At 32.0% G+C, this 24,778-nt stretch overlaps 2 protein-coding genes across 2 annotated transcripts; both read right to left on the bottom strand.

The window, feature by feature from the left end:
• Positions 1-2: 2 nt before the first annotated feature.
• Phlpp (PH domain leucine-rich repeat protein phosphatase) lies at positions 3-14,025 on the bottom strand. Its single transcript, XM_068765243.1, has 9 exons — positions 13,500-14,025; positions 13,225-13,422; positions 11,371-11,507; positions 10,893-11,131; positions 4,422-4,533; positions 3,624-3,746; positions 2,598-2,751; positions 2,392-2,517; positions 3-1,980 (listed from the first exon to the last, which is right to left on the bottom strand). Exons 1-9 carry the CDS (start codon positions 14,023-14,025, stop codon positions 161-163), a joined length of 3,435 nt encoding a protein of 1,144 aa, XP_068621344.1. The 3' UTR covers positions 3-160.
• A 516-nt stretch (positions 14,026-14,541) lies between these two features.
• On the bottom strand, positions 14,542-24,095 carry LOC137922313 (cysteine-rich venom protein DIS2-like). Its single transcript, XM_068765293.1, has 6 exons — positions 23,904-24,095; positions 20,405-20,496; positions 19,772-19,905; positions 16,904-17,049; positions 15,530-15,724; positions 14,542-14,785 (listed from the first exon to the last, which is right to left on the bottom strand). Exons 2-6 carry the CDS (start codon positions 20,493-20,495, stop codon positions 14,557-14,559), a joined length of 795 nt encoding a protein of 264 aa, XP_068621394.1. The 5' UTR covers position 20,496; positions 23,904-24,095; the 3' UTR covers positions 14,542-14,556.
• Positions 24,096-24,778: the final 683 nt, after the last annotated feature.

Raw genomic sequence — 24,778 nt, 5'->3', positions numbered from 1 at the left:
ATAAGACGTTTGTAATTAAATTTAGCTATTAAGTTTATTCCGTAAGTTCACAAAAATATATATAATACTTTGTGCAAAAGAATCTAGTCGAAAGATAAATGGTAAATATTACTATGCTAATTCTTGGAAATTTTATTTACAATTAATAAAATAATTTTATTTACAGTTCTGTCGTAGCAACACCCCAATACTGTTGCATACGTCCTTCGAGATCCAATGATTCTTGTGATTGTGTTCCTTTTTCTTGTATCACAGCAAAGTCGTATTCTAAATGATAAGGCATCAACCTTTGTAGAGAACCGAAATAGGCAGCGTTCGGTCCTCCGTTCGGTAATCTACCAGAGCCAAATCGAAATTCTGGTTTCAATACCGTTCCAAACGATCGAGCGCTTCCAAAATGTTTAGAAAGGAATGGAACACTTTTTGATTGTTTCCCTGTGACATGTAATTGTGGACTACTACCTGATAAACCTTTAAGATTTTTAAGAGTACCTACATTGGTTTTAATACCTTTAGATAAATTGTCTAACTCCTTGTCAAATAACATTTGAGTGTTTTGTTCTAACATATATTCCCAGCACTTAAATTGTTCTTCAGAAGAAGGTACCTCTTCTTTACTTTGTTCATCAACTTTATCCTCTTCAACTCGAACTCGTATTGCCCGGGCGACACCACCACGACTCTTTCGATCAGAGGCTCTGTTATGTGAACGAACACTTGCATAGTGTTGAGAGCTAACAATTTCCATAGGAGGAAGATCGCTTTGGCCACTTGGAGAAGATCGATCGCTGCTCGATTTAGGCGGAGTGACAGAATGACAACAAGGTTCTAATCTTGAACAACAACAATCTGGTCTGCATATAGATTTATTACTACCTATTGTTTGTCTTAACTCTCTCATTAGCAAATCTACATCAGTTCGAGCACCCGAGTCAAAGCGGACTATTAAAATTGACATACAATCTTCAACTCCATAGCTCTGTGCCAAATCTTGTAATCGTTTAGCTGCGAGAACTGGGTTTTTTTCAGCACGCACTTCTGATACTGCCGCTTCTACACTGACAGCATTCCAAAATATCCCATTTCCTAAAATTAGAAATTCATCGTCTTCTTTAATAATAGTTTGGATGACATCTGGATCAGGTACTGTATTTGGATAGCGAGAAGAGTAACCTAAACGCTTATTGTTTTCAATACCCAAACTTAATGGACCGTTGCGCCGACTTAATACAGCACGAGTATCACCAACGTTGGCGAGTCTCATATTATATCTTTTAGATGTGTGTCCAAATCCGTTCTCGGATGAGTTTATAGGCGAAAGATGGCACATAATTAAGCAAGCGCCCTTTTTCTGCCCCTTTTCCTTTAATTCCCTGTGAGCTGATAAAACAACATACTTCATGTATTCATTAACCGTTTCTTTTATCGATTTTTCTTCAAGTAGAAGTCCGGGTAAACTGGCTTGTAATATTTTGGGAACTTCAGTATCCGTTTCGCCATCGATTATTGCAAAAAGGCCTTCTTTGTTACAAAATGAAGGAAGCCGAATTTGGGCACAGCATAACTGTAAAGATTTATTCGGGCATTCAGAAAATCCTGTAGTCCATGGAGTAACGCCAGTTAACTCTTCGTGATAACCGCTTCTCTGTGTCCAAGGATGTGAATTTCTTCCAGTAACATCAACCAAGCTTACAGGCCGTTGGCACCGATAAGAAGTAAATTGAGAAGGGTCTACTTGTAATTTTTTATTGCATGAAATATCAAGAAATTTTAATTGTTTTGGAGCTAATAGCCTTAAATCAACACTGTCAAGTTCATTGTGAGCAAAATCTAATATCTTAACGGAAGCATTGCATGCGAACATAGGAACTGTACGTAATTTGTTGGAGTGAGCGCGAACCACACGGATGTTGTTTAATTGCGGCAAATTATCCGGAAGTTTCGTGAGAGCGTTCCCCGAAATCAAAAGTTCTTCAATTTCAAGCCAAAAATTAAAGGAGTTTTCCGGTAAACTTGTCAAACAATTGTAAGCAAGATGTAGTACTTTTAATTTCCGAAAAGCTATTATGACGTCCACAACATCGTCTGTTAAGCAATTCGCTGTTAAATATAAACGCTCTAGGCATTGTGACGATAATCCTCTAGCCCGAGGTAATCGGCATAGTCTATTATTAGACAAATTTAAGATACACAATCTGTCGCATACCGAAAAGAAGTTTTCTGGTAGATTTTGTATGCAATTGTCCTGTAACAGTAATTTTTTCAACGGTGACCTTAAGCGTGGCATCGACGGTATATTCGATATTTTATTATGTGCGAGATGTAAATTACTAAGACTAGAAAGTTCGCTGCAAAATAAATGCTCCGGAAGCGAAGTCAAATAATTATTACTCGCATGAAGTGTGGTGAGATCTGAACACCCACTGAGCCATTGTGGGAGAGCAGTTAGTCGATTGTGTGACACGTTTATTTCTATTAGATTTATTGGCGGCACTGTCGTAGTTAAGGTTTCCATTTCTGGAAAAAAAATAAAAAACGTGGTATATTATTTAATTCATATCATAAGGTTATTCTACAACATTCTTTGTGAAACTTACGGTTGTGCGGAGCGCGCAGTACTCTTAGCGAACCTCCATGTAACGCGAGATGTTGCAGAGCATTATGTGATGCGTAAAGTTCTCGAAGGCCTTGTAGAGATGTTAATACTAAAACTTCTACTGCGTTGTGAGATATGTCCAACGTCACTAAATGCTGAAAATAATAGTAATTAAACAAATTTGTAAAATTATGCAAAATATTAAACTTCCCGGTAGTAATGTAAGCTATTTTGCAAAAACAAATCGGATACGTAAGCAAAGAATCAATTTTATTGCTACAATTATTTTGTATGATTACATCAAGCAGTGTTTTCCCTAGAATTTAGTTAATAACAAGGAATAGTTTTCGCAAATTTTATTATAAAATTCACATAAAATTAATGAGAAATGATGTTAAAATTAAAGCTGATAGTCGTCATGGTAGTGCTCTAACTCGCTAGGTAAAAATTTAACAAGTTATTTTATTTTAAATTAGTGCAACAAGTGTAAAGTTCAATTGAAGTATGACCAGATCAAAGCTTGCATTCGTCTCAGTATACTAGTGAGAATAGTCTTGATTGCGGAATACGTTCCTACTTTGTGTTGATAACAGTCGGCTACACTTATCTGACACGTAATTTTCAAACGTGCTAGATATGCTCTTAACTTTGCCCTCCTACCAAGCCGTGACTACGTGTATTCGCAGCATGAAATCTACGCCAGATTGTCCATAAACTAGTTTGCACATCATTTACGTTTGGGAAGTGTTCTTGAGGGCTACATACCAAATTTTGCGATTTGTTAACTCCATGGTTTTCTTCGCGGTACAAGGTTTTTTTCCAGAACCTGTCATGAAAGATCCGAGAACCGCAGAAAAGAAATGCGCTTGTTTTGTTTGCAAATGTGAGTCTAGATTAATTATTTTTAACTGGGCGCATTTTATTGAAACATAAAATGAAAATATTCTGTAAATTAACCATCTCAATGTCCTTGAAGTAATCGTAAATTCTATTCTATAACATTAGCACATGATGCAAAAGTACTTACTTCATAGTTTCCAAGTACAATGCTTCCTTTCAATCTGTTGTAGCGCAAATCCACACTTGTAAGCGGCGCTCGTTGTTGGGTTCTGTTCTCCTCATCGGAGCCCATTTGTCTTAGATTTTTATTCTGTGAAATGATGATACAAGTCATTAGAAAAGGAATATTATTACACTATAGCATAAATATCGGTGTAAGAATTTCTGCAGTACTTATTTATTATTGCTCGGTTACTTCGTTAAAGGTATCTTCATAGCATTAATAGGGAAACAATTTTTGTGCTGCAGATGGGAGCTTTTATTGCAAATCTAAAAAAGCTAGTACTACCTGTAGAGAAAAGTTTTGTGAAGAAAAATTATGACGTTTATACCGATGTAATGCAATTATTATCACCTTAAAACTTTTATACATTTTTCTTAGCTTTACAAAATTACAATTACAGACTAAGTTACAAATTAAATACAGGTTACGGCATTACAATACGCTCCTGTGTAATGCCTCTAAGTAATAATAACGTAAGAAATTTAATAATTTGTAACAAAAATAACTTCGTAGTAAAGGATTTTGTTTATGAATGTATAGGAATGAATAGTTCTACTACTGTATTACGTATATTGTTAAAGTGATCACAAAAAAATTGCTTGAGTTTATCGTGAGCTATTTCGGACGCATTAGAAGCCATTGTAACTTTAAGTTGAAAGATACCATTATGAGGGCTCAAGTTTATATCAAATTAAACCTAGCATTCTTGACAGGACAATAATATTAAAATGGTATATAATGCATGATAATTAAAAGATTTACCTCGAAGCTTGTAATCATGTTTCGAGTCGCAGCCAGGGTCCGTAGCCTCGGTAGCCGTAACACGCAATCCAGCGACTTTAGTTCGTTGTCGTTGATCTGTAACTCTTCTAATCTACGAGCAAGTTAAATAATAATTAACAAACGTCTGAAATATACACTTTGCCTAAAGTATTATTTGTCGTCAACACTCAGTCATCTTTAATTCAAGCATTAGTAAACACAGAATGGATTTACTATATCGATTACAGACAGAAAGTTTTATTTACTCAATAATTTTTAAGAACCCAAAACTACACACCAAAAATAAATACGTAACTTAAGCTATTTTCCTTATCTTATTTAAAATCTGTATTAATAAAATGGGATTTTATATGCGAATACTGAATTCAGTATCTTAAAGTTTTAATACAAGTTTAGTATTAAATTAAAAATTAAAATAATTAATAATCGCTAGTGAACACACACGTACACATTTTGTTAACATTTTTATATTAACAACACTGTCGTCTTGAACCTACATTGGTGGGAGTTAGTATTTGCAACACAGTTGTAAACCAATACAGTTGCAAACATTTTTATTGTAAAGTATTATATTACCTTTTAATTGATTAGATTTATCTTAATGGTTTATTTCATTCCGCAACTATAATAAGATTTATAAATGTAGTAAATGCATATCAATAATGAGTGCAAATTTGGATTATTACAACGAATTAAAATAGCATAGAAATAGAATTCTAGTACCACTATCGTATTCTTTAATCTGTAACATACTACTGATTTTATATTATTTTTATTATTTTTATCAGCACTTCAACTGCAACAGATATTATTTGATAAAAAATTTTAATGATTAGTGTGTATTTTATACACTCTACGAGTCTCAGTGACTCCTCAATTTCCCTTATGATTATTAATTAATTATACTTGACTTTAATAAATGCTACGGAGTATAGTTTGCATTTTAAAATTCTTTTGTTTAACCGCAAAGTTACTACAGAATCATTATGTCCATTTAAGTTGATAAATATCATAAAAAATGTATTTATATTAATTATGATATTAATTTTGATAGATCGCTTTTATATCTAATATTAATATTGCGTAAGTCTAAAGCACAATACTGTTTCATTATTTCGACGTCTTATAGTAGTGAATGGCAAATGTAAATATTTGTCCTCTAAAGTTACGTACCGTGAAAATATAATAAATTATTTTTCAATTAAATTCTAAACAGACATATATCTCTCTCCATGAAAATGGTATTCCAAAATATATAATTTGAACATTCTCTAATATATTTTTTTTGTTATTTATGAACTTCAAAGATAAATTTCGCAAAAACAAATATTTTAGACAGAAAAAAAAATTGTTATCATTCTTTTAAATTAGTAAAACTTAAATTAATATTATAAATTATGTTATGTAATACTAAACTCTTAACAATAAGAGTCAAAACAATTGTTCTCTCACCGCCATATGTGTGAATTAAACCCATATTACATTTAATTTTGATTGTTAGTAAGATTCTTTATCTCCATCACTGTTATAAAGGCACACACATTCACACAATTAATGTAACACTTGAGAGGAACGTCAGCAGACTGACCGTTGGCACTGGTCGAGCGTTCGCTCTGCACCACTGCCCACACGTCTTTAGCAACAAGACGCAATGCCATAATAATCGAAGTAACAATTATTGCACGTATATTTTGCGTATATCTTATCAACGTATATATCTAAATTATCATTAAAAATGTAAATATTTATGTTTTTAATAAAGTAATTAAATAAAATTGTTGAAACAATATTTTACAACGTCTCGAAAATATTGTAAAAAATCCTATTTATGCTTAAACCAATCTCAAAAGGCCTAAATACAGATTGTTTACTTTTCTGCCCTGCTTGTTTGATTATATGTTTATAATAGCTATCCATAGACAGTTTTAACATAATGTGATTATTAATAGCGTTTGTTATTATGATCTGTAATAATCCTGTTCTTCCTTGGTCACGTCTTAACCAGAAGTTCTCTAGTTAAGACGTCAACTGTATATATTTCATTTATTATTTTTATTATAAGATGTCTGAAACTTTGTACTTTGAATTTTAATAAAATAATGTAAACACTGAAACTGTACTTTTACCAGTTTTCTATAAACTTCGCGCGTTCGACAGTTCACTTTAAAATTTGAATTGATAATTAATAACGAAGACAGGCCAATGACAGTAGACTCAGCTGGTCAGATTATAAGTAAATACAATCAATTACAAAATCATACATTTTATGAGTAGAAATAAGTTGGTTTAACTTTTAAAAACAAAGACACAAGATTTTTCATAAAGATATTAAAATAATTGCCAATTAGCTGTTTACCATCATTCACGAATAGACGGAAACGGAAGATTCCAAGTAATGATGGTATTTAAGCTCTATTCACGAGTCTCATTACGCTAGTATTTATATAATTTTAACATTGTAAATTATGATAACGTAAATAAAAATATAAAATTCTTTTTATAGTTTATACCATGATTTATAAAATAAAGCATTTGATTTTTAGGATGCTCGCATCATGAAATACTAATAGAGAAAAAGAACCATCGGATTGTAGTTTAGTTAATTCCATAAATAGAACACTTTTTATCTGTACCAATTTTTTATATTTTGTACGTTCGTGAGACTATAATAATTAATTTGAAAATTTCGAAATATTTATAAATAAAAAATAGAAATTTGTAAAAGAAAATTAACAATTCCAATCGGTATGTTACTCAAGGGTTGCGCGAATTCTGCAGCGAAGTGAACGTAACTTTACACGGTTCTGTGCACAGATGTAGATAGTCCGGTACTTCCAACACGTACGTAGACATCTCGCGTTAAAAAAATTAGCACACAGCGGAAACTTAGCGCTTCTTATCAATCCACTGTGACACGTACTCGCAATTGTTTAAGGTAGGTCAAAGACTAATACAAATTGAAAATTACTTTTCGATATATTCGTTAACACAATCCAAGCTTACGCTAAATGTGGATCACATTTTATTACTTAACTAATAAAGCTGCAAATTTTCAGCAGACTTGTATTAGTAACATTCTAGTCATTGCATTAAACGGTACAGAAAATGATATACATGCAGACTCATTGTTCTATAATATTTTGTATATATAAAATCTATACTTGTTAAGGTATAGGGTTATGATGGTATGAACAATATACATGCAAATTGATAATGCATTGTTTTATATTATAATATCAGTAGGTCTCCTTTACTTGAGAGCTTCTAGATGAGTAGCGCAGTATTTCTGGCAACAAACAACTCTGCAGATGTCACAAAGTAATGGACTCAAAAGCGCCTTCTTATGTCTCAAGGTTACGATTCTAGAAGCTGTTTCAAAAGATTTTTTAAAAAAACACACACACACATAAAAACACACACAAATAAGAATTCGATTATATAGTAATACTGATCGTATCGAGGTTTGGCCCTCTCGGGTATACTCAACAGATTTGTACCAATTAAAAAACAAAAAAATACATATTCTTTGGCTTTTGGATTCGCTAAGCCCTTTAGAAAAGTCAAGACACTGATACAACGGAAATTTAAAAATATATTTATACTTAGATCTAGCAGTATTATGAATTTAATATATATATTTTCAAAAGAATCAAAACGTTGAATATTTTATTTTCATTTCATTCGATTGATAAGAAGCGCTAAGTGTCGAGAACAAAAATTTTTCCTCTTTCAAATTGTCACTATGTCACGGGAACATTTACTAATCTCCTATGTAATTTTTAAGACTTATTAAACAATCTGGCCTTAGATTCTGGCTTATGTTTAACTTTGAATATTTATTTATGTCGAGTGACAACTCAAGTTGATCAGATCACCACCATAGGAAGATTCTAAGCTAAGCGCTTTAAAGCTCTGCTAAAAAGCAAACGACCTGAGTCCTACACACAAAAGAATTGCATGGATCTTCTCATTTAGTAGAATAACATAGCCTTGTTATAAAAAAAAACTTTTTACGTTTTTTAGTCTTTAGTGAATACATTTTACTAATAAAATTTAAATGAATGGTATTATAAAAGCAACGGTGCGAAGTCTGATGTTTTTCCGAGTGACGCAGACTTCGCTTCGCTTCGCCAGCCGTGCGTTAACGAATGGAATCCATATTGGCCACGTAGGAAGATGAGTCGTAGAAACGTTGAAAACATATGTCAGTTTTTTTGTGGTATTATTAAAAATACTATACAACATTACACACTTAAGATAATTATATTTTCTCTATTTTGAATACATTTCGAATGATAGGTAAAAGAAATTAGTTATTATTACCAAGTTTTTTACCCTGAAAATCTGAACACGTTTTCTAAATTGCGTGTATTACACTCATAAGAAAATTTTTCGCTTAATTTTTAACTTACAATTTTCTTCTTATCACATAATAGGACAATATTAAAATCGAATAATACAAAAATATTATGTTTTCTTTTATAAAGATATCAATCAAGAATTTTATGTAATTAAAAAAGAACTATTAAATTGCCCTTCTTACAATAATAAGTATTTGTGATATTGCTTGCACATAAAAGTGGGGCGCTGCACAGAGTTTTGAATACAAAATGTAGCTTTTTTTATCAAGGGGTGTTTGTTTGACTTGCTTGTATTCACAGATTCTGCAGATTGTAGGGCCTAACGTAAACTGGTTTGTATTATCTAAATTCGAGGGCTTTCTAGTCATTATATTTACCAACTTCTGTTTGACAGCCAGTGATCGATAATTCCGATGCATTAATATGCACTAAGCAAATACCTAAACTTCAAGTATTTAGTAATTATATATATACACATGTGTGTGTACATACATATACACATATTATATTCATAGAGATTTTCAATATGACCAGTTGGAAGCGGCCTGAATTTAGCCTCTATGCCGACCTTAACCCAGTCCTACCTTGTGAGTGGACGTCGCTCTTATCAATCTGTGGTCTACTAAAAACCTTCGAGCCCCAACGGCCATCTGTACTACAAGATATGTGGTCTGCCCACTGTCACTTCAACTTGCCAATCCGCTAAGCTATGCCGGTTACTTTAATTTGTTAATTGATTTCTTCACCCTGAATCCAAAGTCATTTTGTGCATATCATATACTATCTTCATGGCTTCTTGAGCAACTTTGAGCTACTAACTATCCGATATACAAATATAGATTTTAAGTATGTTATGTGATAATAAGGCTTGTTAATGAATTACTCAAGTACTATTTATAAATAATATTGTGAATGTGATCACAAAGAATCGGTCTGAGCTTGTTGTGGGCTTTTCTGTTAAAGACGCACTTGGAACCCCTTCTTCTTTTTCTTCGCAGCTTCCTCACGATCGAGGGTAGTGGCTAAGCGCGCTAATTTCATTTCTTTTTTTTTCAGGCTGTTTTATTTTGTGAAAGATTTAAACAACTGTGCACGGCGGAGTTACACGCTTTTGAAATTGTATCAGTCCAGCGAATAGCCGATCGTCATCTGGCTCTTTATTTTTTCATTGCTGCCAACTATTAGCTATTCTAGATTATCCGAGCTCCTCCGTGCAATGACCTTTAAATTACTCTTGTGGCTTTAAATTTGAGGAAGCTAAGTTCATTATGATTCTAGTTGACATCAAATTTGGATCTTCTGGCATTCTCCTTATAACGTGATGATCTCGATAGTATTATGAATAAATGAATAGTGTACGTATGTAGTCTATAAATTTACATATGAGTGGCTAACTACTTTTTCTATGACATAACGAGTCTTAAAAAATGTGTTGCCAATTTTAAATGTTAAAAAATTATTTTACCGTAAATTTTCTGGTATTAAATTCCTTCGAACCATTTCATAAAGAATGAATTACTTTTTTACATTTTTATTTACTATGCTACTATAAGTAATCCGCTTAACACTAATTATACCAACACTTACTAGGCACTTATTTCTACCATAGCGGGTCATATGTCTCAACTTTACATTTTCTATAATGTATGGAATATAGTTATCAGGAACGATATAAAAATTAAATTTATTATAGTTAAACAAAATAGCATATTAACCACTTCTATTATAAACGCAAAAAAAATGTTAAAAATGGGTCATTTGACCCGTTATGGTATGTTTAGTGTTAAAGAAAATACTCTTTTTGGTTCGTCCATAAAGAGCGTCTTTGGCATGTGTTCTAACAGTGGAAACATTACAAAACCACTCCAATCACTAATTCCTTTCTTTGGTTGTAATTTCAGTATATGCTGAATATTTATCAAATAACATAGTGCAGTGTACTTTAACGTTATGAAAATGAACATATTTTTATAATTTAGTAAATAAAAACACATAGATACAAGAAACAAAGTAGAAAGATTGTTTCATAGAAAATGATATGAGTATTCAAGTTAAAGGGCTCAATATAAAGTAATATAAATGTACCTACTGTGTGAGGCGACATATTTCTGGAGGTAACTCAGAGATTCTGTTGTCACTGACATCGAGATGTGTGAGGGCTGTTAGGGTGCAAGTCTGTTCCGGTAACACTGACAGCGCACTTCCTCTCATGCGGAGCACTCTTACTGCAAATTCTCCTGTGGAATGCTGCATTAAAGCAGCATCTAATGACGTACGACCTCCCCCGCTAAGATCTAAAATGTTCGGTGGTTGCGTACTTTGAGTTCCCTGGAAAAAAAAAAACAAAATTTCATTTTGCGTTAAACTTAGAAATAATTTGTTTCATATATAATTGTATTCACGAGTTAAAATAATTGTAAATCGAAGAGTAAATATTTAACAAAATTAATACTGTATTAAGCACATTCAATAGTGAAATAGGATTAAACATAGTTTAAAGCAGATATCTGGATTAACTTAAATTTTAAACTAAATATCTAAAAGTCTTTTATATTGATTTTACCTACCACATTTACGTTGTTTACTTTAAATGTTGTAGGTTCTAAACTATCAGGAAAAACATCTTCACAGTACTGTTGATTAAATATATCTAAACTGTCTATTTCACCTTCTTCCAATTTCATAACGTTTCTCTCAACCATCATACGTTTTTTTCAATATCCTTTTAGAGTTGGTTTAGTTAATTTGTTTACTACGTACTACTTATATTTCAAGCTTAATGTTGACAATGTTCATTTTAATTTAAGAACATAAATCGTTTGGTATTTTAGCAAACAGGCTACTAAGCGTAACCGCGGGGGGCCATCGAACTCCCCGGAGCATTGTTATTCCCAAAGACTACGAAATAACTCCTGTCTGCGAATTCATTATTCCGTGCACGAACATGTTGCTTGATAAATGACATTTAGGTAGCCTTGCGTTTACCACGTTTTGTATAATATCTTGCTATTAACAAAATTGCCACTCGAATTCCACATTAAATATACTTAAACTGAATAAATAAAATACAGATTAGTTTTAGAATGAATCTAAACTCTATAGCGCGACAGTGGTATGTATGTTCACGCCGTTGTTTCGACTGACTGTAGTTAGGCGGTCGGAACGATCTCTGCGCGCGCGCAGTGAATTATCTCGACCGTAACACATCTTCTAGGGCGATGCGCATAAACTTATCAATTATTTTTTGTAAAAATATTAACCATTTACAATTGAAATGTACAGGATATTACCATATACGTTTGGAATACACAGTATATTATTTTTAATTTACTTAAATTTAAGTTGTTACTGTTATTTTAATCAATTCTTTCTGGCTTGTATAAAAGTACAAAATTTCATTAATTTAAATTTATTTCCATTCAAACTTGAACAGATCTATAGGCGAACGAAGGTAACCTACATAGTCCAGTGGATTGACAATTTGGAGTGGTAGTGGGTGAACCAACTGTGAAACAATCGGTAACGCATAGAATAAATGGACGCTGAAACATTGAGGCTCTGGAGTGAAGACAGACCGGAAAGCGCAGTAAGGTGTTCAGCATAGAATGTTCATTCACAAGACAGACCCTCCTTGTAAAGGCCGTCACAAGACACTGCCGCATGCCGTTTGAAGCCGGACCTATTTGAAATCTGAAGGTCCGTAGTAGCCATCCTACTGTTGAATTGATGATCATGGAACATTAATTGACTATGTTCTTTGAAAACAATTTTTTCTCAGATACCGCTATTCAAAATGTTCATGTAGTTATATAAGTTAACATATTGTCAACCTTATATTGTTGTCTCTATCGGAACACATATATCCTCTCAAATAAGCCTTATAGATATTTTAATATCATGCCTACAGAAAGCTTTATGTTATTTCCTTTTTGGATGATTGCAAATGTAGAAAAATCAATACGATACATATTGAAAAATAAACAGTCACATCAAAAAAAACGCTTTCACAAATTTAAGCCGATGATTATTAAATTAAGTTATGATTTTAAAATAATTTGCAAAATTATCTCATCATCACACGATATTTTTAAAATTATTTAAAGGAATATCATAACATACAAATTTTTAATACAAATTTGTGTTAAAGTGTTACTATTGTACAGCCCTAATCCATTAAAATTTTAGCATTGGCATGTCTAAAATTTGATTAGGCAAAGAAATTTCTAACAATTTTCTTCTGTTATGTTTCGGATCGTTAGTTGTGGAAGTGGTCCGGAGTTAAATTCTAAATTGTTTAACACGGCTAGATTACTTTAAAGTTCAACTCGATTAAATAAGAAGAACCAACTTAAAAATAACATACTATGTCACTTAGCAACTAAATAAGCGTGTCAAAAAATGTTTTTCAAAATATTTATCTACCCATACCTCTTTTAGCCAGTAAAACCATATATTTCTTTCCCAAATTGTATTGAAACCGAGAAAAAGGTGATTTACGCCAGTATCCAGTAGGCTGTTGCTATGACAACGAGGCTTTACGCAAAGCACCAACTTTTGGGCTTTCGGTTGACATAACTCAATATTTCCCCCGCTTAATTCTAAAACATCCCATGTTACACCTGCAATAACGAATGGTGTTAATTCTTGTAAATATATGCTAATATCATATTTAATTAGAGAAAACTTATAACCTTACCAAAAATATGTAGCCTAGATCCTAGGATGAAAGCTTGCCGAGGTTTCCATTGAGGAAAGACATGACCTTTAAGTAAATGTATAGTTCCCGATTGAAGAACTCCTCCCGACATCCCAGAAGGCCCAGCACACCATCGGAGGGTATGACGTAGTTCAGGATCAACAGCCAAACGTAATCTTCTTGCGTTTGAAGCCCATCCATTTTTCATTAGAAATTGCTCTTGTATTTGCAAAGGGCATTCGTTAGACTCTAAACGACGTGTACTATCACCGCCTATCTGAAGCCACAGGGTCAACTCTTCACTAAAACCGAGCTTCTTGTTTACTTCCTCGACCGTGTTCTTCAGTGATATCTTGATAAGTTTACTTGGAGCGTCGACGGCAAAAGGTTCGAGGCCATCGAATACCCGGATCCAGCCGTATTCATTGGAGGACCGTAATTTGAAGCCTCTCGTGGACGCGAGACGACGAAAAGACTTACGTCGGATATGAGGCGATGGGGCGTGCAAGCCATCGTCGCAGACCATGACGCGGCGGCAGGTGGACGCGAGGTACGATAGCCAACGCCGTAATGCCCGCGCACCGGACTCCGTATCCGCCGTTGCATTACAATTGGGTCGGAGACGTGGTGGGGGTGGGAAACATGTTGCTCGGTCACTCGGGAACACGGTAGAATGCAAATATCGGGAATGTTTGTGGCCTATTACGTCACTGGGCATGTCAATTATACGTTATAATTTAATATTGAATACAGTTGGCCTTGAAATGAATTAGTATTTTATTTATTAAATACAATCAATTCCTACACGTTCAAAGTTAACTGAAATCGTAACGCATCAGGGAACACCCTAGCTTAGAAGTCACCTGCTACGTGAACCCCAAGGTCCATTTTCTAAAACATTCAGTAATATTTTCGAGTCTGTTGTAACAAGTAATATCGTATTTAAGACATATTTTATGGTTACCATCAATATTTCTTTTAGATTAAATAAAACTAAAGAGTTATTCTTATAAAATAATATATTAATATATTAAACATGCTGCAGTTAAACATTAAATCACCATGGGTAATTCTTGTGTATGCGTTTATTGCCGCAGAAGCACGTAGCATTACACATTCCTTGTTGGCAAACGTCCGATATCTCTACAAGGGATTTACAATTAGAATAGTAATCCTTTCTTGGGCAAGCGTTAGTACACAAAGTACCTTGTACACAATTCTGAGGACAATCACCACAGGCTGGACCTGACTTATATGGAAAGTGGGTAATAGTGTTATAATTTCCCCTGAAATAAAAAGAAATACGGTATTAATGTTTAAGGTATCCAGACCACGGATCAGCAAGCGCAGCATAGGACGCTGGATGCGGGCCTCTTCCAACTGGGCCTATTGGGAATCTATAATCCTACCTATATCCTATAAACCTATGGGGAGGAATATTTAAAACGGTAGACGTCTTACGGCTGAAATGATGAAGCATAATGATCTTAACGAAACTTAAATTGAAACGCCATTGATGACAGCCGTGAAACTTAACCAAAAATAATAAAATTTCGTCAAGTAAATTATACATATGTATGAGACGTGTTTACAACCTAATTCATTTTGATGGTTACGTGACGTTGCAAAATAGATGTAAGAATTCATTAAAAGACAAGCAAAATCGTGATCCAACGTTGGTCATTTTAAAGTGATTTGATCTTTGTAGAACATAGAGGGCAAGTGGTGCGTGGCAACGGATAGCGCAGTTCTTGTGTGAAAGAAATAAAAATTTAATCAGTATCTAGTAACTTTGCTTAATAAGTAATCTGTGTAATAATAATTATGTCAATTATTAAGATCACAAATAGTAAATTACTACCGACTCGAAAAACTGATCTGCCGAGGAGAGCCGGTATTCCGTTGACTATTAATGTTTCTTTAGAAAAATGAAAAAAAAATGCAGTTATAAGGACATCTAAAATTTTAAAACTTTGAAATTAAAGGAAATTAATGAATATACTTTTAATATGAATATACTTTTTATTTACCCAGGGCAGTAGTGACACACGTAGTTATAAAAATGTCCCCAAGGGCCACCTGCGCAATGGGCGAGTCCACACCCAATTTTGTGACTAGTTGCCCAAACCATTTGCGTATAATGGCCGACGCTTTTTAGATCATGAATTGGTAATCCATATGTAAAATTCTGATATTCTAAAAACCATGTCTTGAGCGCAAAAAACCTGAAATTAAATTAATAATATAAGATATCTAGTTTTGGATATATTTAAATTTTCGACGGCAATATGACGATATTACTTAAATAATTATGTTATATTATAGAATAATATACATAAATAAGATAATAAAAATGTTAATATCGTCAATCTTACTCTTATTTTGAAACTAAAGAGGAACTTTATAAACAGTCTATTTCTAAAATATATCGTCGTGATATCAATAATATTCATCATGTAAAAAATGAAGCAAAGGGTAATCGTGCACAGACAGAACCGAATTGGATAAGGAAATATAAATATTAACAAAAAAGGTACCTACGGTCGTTTGTCTGTCGACTATCAATTTATCATCTCATTCATGGACGTGAGGAACGCAAACCTTGTTCGCGTAATAAGGTTCGTTACGAGTCCACGAGTATATTAATTTTTATTGTTGCCTTTACTTTGAAGGAATATAAAAACGATTTTAGTTCGATTGATAATGCATTATTGAAATATAACATAGTGTAAATATTCATAAATATAACGATTCTTTAAAATTATACTATCCATTTTGAAAGTTGTAAATTAAAAAAGTCTAAGTTTACCGCAGTATATATATTGATCTGCTTGATCAATCACTGCTTCGAATTTTGTAAAACTTAATATTTAATAAGATTATTAGATTAATAAGTCACACTATTTTCAATTCAACCAAAATTCAAACATGAAAATGGTGTCGCTTAATAAAAAGTAGGTCTAGTCCATTTTATTATTTTACGGCTTAAAAATATAACAAATGGACGTGCGTTTTGGAAAACAATGAAAGGTATATATATATTGTATATATTGCCCTAACTGCCCCTTATATAATTAGCATATTAGGATGCCAGGCGACAGAAGGGTTGCTAACTATAGCATTCATTTTAGTGCGTTACGTTTATGGGTTAACGTTTACTTAATATACTTTATTATAACAGTGAAATTATTTTCTGTTATTAAATTTCCTTTTTATAGATATTTTCTATTGTTAATCGCATATAAATGGAGGATTATTAAAAATTTGCACAATTTGTACTTCTGTATATGTTTCGAAATTAATCACTATAAAATTTAATAAGCATTAAGTTACGGATTGAAACGTATTCTCATAAAAACTTGTTATTTTTGTATATATAAACTACGATTGATAAATAACATTACCATGGAGTTTTTTGCGCTGCGACGAATAGATTCTGTCCACAAGAACCGAGATACGGTACTGTGTTTTCCCGTGGATCGTTGTGCTTTAGAAATATACATCGTTCTGCATAATTTTGAGCTTGTTTTGCGGCGTCCGCGTGCCACGACTGTGAATTTAAACATATTATATTTATGTCACTTTATATGCACTCATTTGTAAACAGAGTATAATAGAGTAAAATGATATGTAGTTAATATTAACGAACAAAATTAATGACTTCGTACGAATAAAAGTCATTGGTTTCTCGCAGCCTAATTATAAAATTATATTTCAGACGTGTGAGTGATGACTTTGTTTACAGATTTCATTTTGTCTATTTTGTACACTGGAAGAATTTAGTAATAATGTAATTACATTTTCGCAGCAATATTTTATAGTGCAAGATATTTTTGTGTGGATACGCCGTTACATGCCTCTTTTGGTTTCGATTAACGTCATGTATTCGACAAACTACAAACATGTCTTTTAATTCACTCTGTGATTCGAATGGAAAGAATAGTTGTTTGTGATTTTTTTGACGCAATTTTTCTATTTATTTAAAACTTTCTTGGTTTTTTAACAAAAATATGAAAAAAGAAAGCAAATAGGTCGAACCGTTCTCAAGTTTATCGGTTAGCACCACATTTTACGATTCATTTTTATTTATATTATATACATATAAAGAGACCATTTTAATTATATGTAAGCTATCTGTCATGTACTAAGAGAAAACATTTTGTTACTTAATGATTACTTAACTTGAAATATTAATTGATAAACTATATGAGATAAAGTTGTTATAGCGTCGTGCATGCTATGCCGCACTTATATTCACGTACCGTCGAAACGTTATGAATGTAAAAGAACTGCTATGTAATTCGATATACCGTCATTTTATTTTATAACTTTCGTTCGCCTAAATCTAAGAATCGTTACGTGAAAGAAGTAACTAATGATTATATAGTATGTTGACCGTAATGAAAATGTTTTGAAACCTAATTGCCTAATTTCTAACTTTTCTTTTTGCTTACAAATACCTAGATTGTTCTAGTAGCTATATAAAATAAGTTAGAGAGATAGATAGATACACATCTTTTTCTTACTGCACTCACAATTATACATACACAAAAAAGGCAAAGAAGAGCTAAACTTAAAAGAGCAAACTTAAACAAAACATGGAAAAATTATTAACAATTGATTAAAATGTTTTGGCTAGAATAATTGATTTTTATGGTAGTAATCACATTTGTATCATAATTATCTTTAACAATTTAAAACGTAATCGGTTGGATATCCTATTCTGCGCATGCGTCACCGTTTCAGAAGCTTAAGGCATCAGCGGCAGAATTTTTATTAGAACTTGTCAATCTGCACAGTTGACAATAACCTTTCTCTTATGTCAGTTTTTTGAGGATCGAAACGTTGGTTCAATATGCCATACACAGGGTTCTGAGCATCGATCTCCATCCCCACATTTTCATGGCGACAATTTTTCAACGACCCAGAATCCTCGACGTCCTCGACGTTCAGCTCCGTATAGAAAGATTGAAAAGACTAGGCTTCTCATGACTCGAACTTTTGTGTTTTCGGTTATTTTGCAGGATTTCCATATCTTTTTAAATTTTTCAACTGACGTTACGTAGGTTTTGTACAATAAATCAATAAAATGTATAAATGTTATAATATAATAAAAATTAAAATGGTTGCGTAGAGCGTGTTTAAGAAGACCTTACAATATATTTGATTCTCGTCACGAGTGCAGTATTAGTTCATGAAACTCAAATGAGTTTTTTTCCGCTCATTAAATTTAGATTCGGATACTTATCAGAGATATTTAAAAATTTTTTTTATTATTGACTATAATTACTAATATAGTTTAAATGGTACAATGAAATCACACCAAAGATTGACTTTACTTATAAAGATTATGTCGTTTGTATTAGATGTTAAACATTGTTTGATTAGCGACAAATGCGTAGCGAAACGCAAACCTCGAGAGCGGCTTTACTAGCAAGAACAATATGTGACAGGTTCAAAAAGACGCCTTCAAACATCGCCTGTCCATCGATAGACGCCTGTGCAGACATCTCTTAGAGAAGACAAATCTACCTCTTTTGCACCAAGCACACACGACTTCTCAGCATCTACACCTAATAGCGGAAACTGTGTGGCAGTTTCGTAAATAAGAAGAAGGCGGTCCTCATCTCCCGAAGAGTACGATATGTGATCTGACTGAAAATGTCGAATAGTGCATTGTGAGTTATCGTCGAGTAGTCGTCCGGTAGATCCTGGACGTGTCTCGGTCTTCGGATAGTCGCACTATAGGACGAATAATGCGAAGCTTGAATTTTCTCACTCAATCTGGATGTACGTGGGTGCGCACCTACAATTACGCCGTTTTTAAGTATTAGGTAAAAGAGTCCTCAAGTCAAGCCTCAAGTCATTACGAAATTTTTATTGTGCATGGAGCGTCCGTAGCCATGTGCAAGGATCTGTTCTCTCTCTCTCTCTCTATATATATATATATATATACATATATATATATATATATATATATATATATATATATATATATATATATTATATATATATATATATATATATTCTTTTTGTGAATAACATGCGGTGAAGCATTCGCAAAAACCAGAAATACGTATAACATCACCAGAAAAATTTGACTTTAATACTATTTTTAATATTGCTAATGAAAAACATTGTAATGATACTTGTATGTTCTACCTGTTATTTTAAAATACAAGTAAAAATATATCAACCGCCGTTGGACATCAATGTATATTTTTAATTGAACAAAAGGTAAAATATAATTTTGTGATATTACCACTACTTACCATAAGTAACATATTAGAAGCCGTTGGTTGTACCTTTGTACGGAAGAAATTGTGATAAAGAACAATTTTTCTCCTGACGATTCCTCTTCGAGGACTTAAACCTTCTATAGGAATTTTACTCGGTGGGAAGAGTTCTGTAATATTTGAAATTTTTCGATTTTTTGTAGGTTATAGGGAATCTAAAAATTCTTTTAATTCCTATGCAATAATTAAAAGGTATAGTATAAAATTTTATTTATTTTACTATATATAATGAGTTGGGTTCTAAAATTGGTATCCTCGTCATCATTTCAGCAGTAGGACCTAGACGTCACACACAGATTCACAATACAGTTGCTTAAAAGCGGCCTGTATGCATCCATACCTACATACAGTATCACGACTTTGTTATGGTCTTTGGAAAAAGCTCGATATACAGGTGTAGATGCATGCAATTCAACTTATCAATCCCCTAGGCTATGTCGTTAACTTTTGTTTATCTTTAAACCTTTGACTAATACATACCAAATTTTATACATTATTATTACCTAAAAATAATTTTAAATATATAGCCTAACCTATTACATTACATAAAAGTTATTTTCATAGAAAATTCCAGCACTAAAATAAACATTTTATAAAACCATTACTCACGTTTGTTATTCCATTGTCTTACGCTTTGTAATAATATAAAGCCATTTAAAAATATTATAACGCTTAACCACATCACGCTTCGTTTCAGCATTCTAGAAAAACAAAACTTTGTTATGAATATCATGTCCTTAAATGCAAACAAATTAATGTAAAGTTTCGATGGTGTTAAGTAAATCTGTTTACAACATTGAATATCTAGGTGTATTCCAATGGGATATTAGGGATTAGGACAAAGTTCAGCCTTGCAACGGAAACTATGTGCAAAAGTATTCCTGAAATTTTTTTTTCTAGCTTGCACATTCACACGACTTTTCGACGATTCATCTTCTACGACGAGGGCAAAAACAAGTGATTGGAGGCACGTGGTGACCTAGCTGGCACTCAAATATTCATCACTATCATGTCAGTGGACACCGCTACAAGACGTTGGGTCTCCTCTAAGATCGCCACTCGAGAAACTTTCGACTCATTTCTGATACGATTTTACTATACTCTATATATTTAGCTATACTCATGCTCTTCAATATTAATCCTTTGTAATAATTGCTAGACTAGATAAGATTATCCAAAATAAATAGTAATATTTGTGTGACGATAACAATGTGTAACTTATAAAAGTCGACGCGAATTTTTGAGGAACGTGTTATTTTAAGAATTAAGTTGAAAATTTTAAAAAATACTGAATTATTATCTCAATTTGCACATTGGTATGCGGTTGCGTGTTTCGATGTTACTTGAGTGGCTTAATTGCTTCAAAAATGTACCGTACCGTATTTAAAGTATTCTGTGTAAAAAATCATTTAAAGTTATTCCAAAATCGCTTTTCAGAACTATATGTACAGCACAACTAAATAATTAAAAATCAGAACGATGTTATGTATTTATGTATTATTGGAAGATTTTGATATAGTCTAGTAAATGTCTAGGCTTGAATTCCATCATTTAATTTTTTTTCGGCTCTAAAGTTTGGATCAGATACCACACCATAACATTTAACTACCACTGTTTTATTATTCTACTTACTTGAAAATTATTTTAATAAAGGAGCTGAAAGTACAAAACAAGTGCTTGCTATTCCTTACGATGCGTTTTCAAGGCGGAAATCGCTACGCATCAGGGCCTGAGTTCAGAATTGAGGCGACTTCTTATTTGTACCTACAACCTGACCTTCATTTGGACGTGTTAAGCGAAATGATCAAATCTGTTTCCTCTGCACAAGGCAAGTTGCTATGAAGACTTGACTTTTTAAAACTATTGTCAAAGTCAAAAACTACTTTCGGAACATTTTTCTCAGCAATTTTATAATATTTTCATCATTTACCATTAAACGAAATTTTTATTAAGGTTTTTATACACAAATGATATGATTAATTTTAAAATTATCAACAACCTTAGTATAGACATAAGAAAATATTAATTGGAATATAAAAACCTAAAATATACTGCATATATGAATACACTAGCGCCCCAGGATTTGACAATAAATATTTCATAACAATAATATTACAGAAACATATGAACTACGAGAAATAAATGTTAACTTTAGTTATAATAAATGTGTCACAGTTAAGCGTGAACCTTCTAAGGTAGGAAAATAGCTACAAACATTTCAGGATAAATAAATTAATACTTAAAAGTATGTAGCACTAGACATTTTACTTTAAATACAGTTATTTACTAAAAATAACAATAGCCATTTATGAGTTTTTTTTTTACCGGAAATTGAAAACTTGTACGTTATTCATCAACAAGGTTAAATTTAATAAAGACAAATGCTTAGGAGGCCGTATTATTGTTATACTAACCAATTAGGGGTTTATCTCTAAAGGATCTCTGTTTTAACAGCAACGTACCATACGTTCGCATCTACTTATTATTGGAATGTATATTTTGATAATATTTCAAAATTATCTGCTATTATACTCAGTCTATTTATGTTAATTTACTTCATTCATTGCTATTAAAACAACATATCTATGTATTTTAAACGAAGAAGGAGTAAAGAATTAAGTTGAGAACACAAGCATTCCTTTATAATTCTTGCTAACTTAATTTAAATAACTCGTATTCGAAATTAAACCCTGGCCACAAACCATTCATTAAGATAGCAAGCAATCGCGATATTTAATTTTTTAAATGACTCGTTTATCGTCTATAATTATAGCGTGAACTTTTTTGCACCCGGGCATTCGAATTTAAACCTATTTCTTATGTAAATTGTAACTTTGTTTCTGTACTTCTTTTCTATATACAAGTTAAAAAAGTGTAACGATGTTTAAATTTTACTTTATTTTTTCATAAACTACAAGATTTAAATAATTGACGATACACTCATTCATAACTTCGAACTACTAGAATTAATTTACCATTTTTGATATTAATTATAATTCATATCAAAACAAAAACTACTAAAAAAATTGTACATTATAAAAAATAATAAACCCCCTCTCTCTTTGGATCGGAAGCGAATAACTTTTGCAAACGAAATTAGAACATTATGAAGCGAAATTCGAAGTTGTAATAAATATTTCAGCAGTTAAAATATGACACAATTTAACTACGTTCAGCATTTATCAAAATAAATAGGGTCATTGCGAATTTCACACGGCTCTGAACCTTCGCATTACGTGAAAATAAATCTTTCACTTCGTCATCATCATCATCATTTCTATTTGCAATTGTTGTTTTAAATATTATAATCATTAAGCCGCATAAACATATGAACAAATTATGATGATTCTTCAAAGATAATCCATCTAAATTTAATTATGGCCTGACGTAAAATTTATAAAAAATTATTATTTAATTTATCATCAAAGCACATGTATTATCTATGTAATATTTTTATACAATTGATTTAAATAGTAAAATACTAAATACTTTAGAAAAAATACTTTATTCACTTACGACTAAAAACAGTGTTGAATATAGTTTTTATTTTTTACCGTTTTAACTGTACTGCGTTTAACAATATAGGTAACGAAGTTATTTTAATTCATTTCCTATAAAAATTTCAAAAATATTTGCCACAAACCTTAAAGCAACAACATTAAAAAAAAACGTCAAGTAAAATATTCAAATTTTAATCGAACGTTAACTGTCTGAAAGCAATTATCAATTATAACTGATTTTATAATCATTATTGTTTAAAGTTTTTTTACCAACATTTGAATGCAAAAAATTATAAAAACACTGGATAAATGCCGAATTTTATGCATCTTCATAGGATTCTCGTGTTAAAAATATGCATTTGTATGTGTGCAAAATTTTATGAATAATTTACTGCATATAAATGAATTCAGTAATCCCGTTCGTTTAAATCAGTTTAATTTTGACAAGTCAACCGCAAAGGTTAGTATCAAAAAAATAAAAATATACGGATAAAAAAGGGGATACCTTTTATGTACTTGAAATTCCTAACATTTTAAATAATTTGCAATGGATGGATATATTAAAATAATTAGGCCGCATACACAATTGAATAAATGTTGCAACTTACCTTTTTCAGTCTTTAAAAATTATTTATAAAAACTATAGTTCACAAGTGTTAAGATCCTCCGATTACAAATCAAATGTAATTAGAAGCGATTCTCAGTTAGTACAACCGTATTTATTTTAGTTTCAATTAAATATTTCTCACTACCGAATCCGACAACTGTGAGAATTGTAATAAACGAGTGGCGACCACACGTATAGCTGACCACGCATTGGCTGACTGCAAAATGATCCTTCATCGCAAAACGTTACTACACAGATGAGTTTTTTTTTAGAACACGATACTTATTCCGCATTTGCCTTCAATATTTACTAATAACTGCGCTATGCTTAAAAAATAATTCAAGTAAATGATTTAAATTGATGTGAAACTAAATCGAGCTATATATAATTCTACAACAATAAATAATGTTTATACGAATTTAAATGATAAATGTATATAATCTGATAAAATATAGATTATTGCTAATAATTGCGCACGTTAATGTTATTAAAATTTTCTTACAATATTGCACAGTAAGCGGTTGATTGATGAACCGAAAGTCTTTTTTACGTTTTCTGTTTGAATAAAATTTTGAATCGATAAAACATATGAAAATAACATAGCTACACACATATATTGATGAATGTCAATGAAATTTTTTTTTAAAATACTTATAATTAAGAATGATAATAAAGGTAGCACAAATTCTTGGATGTTTCCTGCAAATTTTGGGGTCTGCACCAATGCTACCACCATAAATTTGCAGTTTACTTGCCTACATAGTTACAAAAATAATTATTTTCTATTCTTTGTCGTTATCATGATTGACGGTCGGATACGTTCTCACATTACAACCCATATAATTAAAATCGGCATTGATATGTCGAGTATTGTAT

Source organism: Battus philenor, unplaced genomic scaffold (genome assembly GCF_028537555.1).
Source record: "Battus philenor isolate CCGP_79_NKW_IND1 unplaced genomic scaffold, ilBatPhil1.0.hap1 SCAF_2, whole genome shotgun sequence".
NCBI lineage: Eukaryota > Metazoa > Arthropoda > Insecta > Lepidoptera > Papilionidae > Battus > Battus philenor.
Note: the sequence above shows the minus strand (reverse complement) of the source record. Positions and strands in the feature narration are given on the sequence as shown.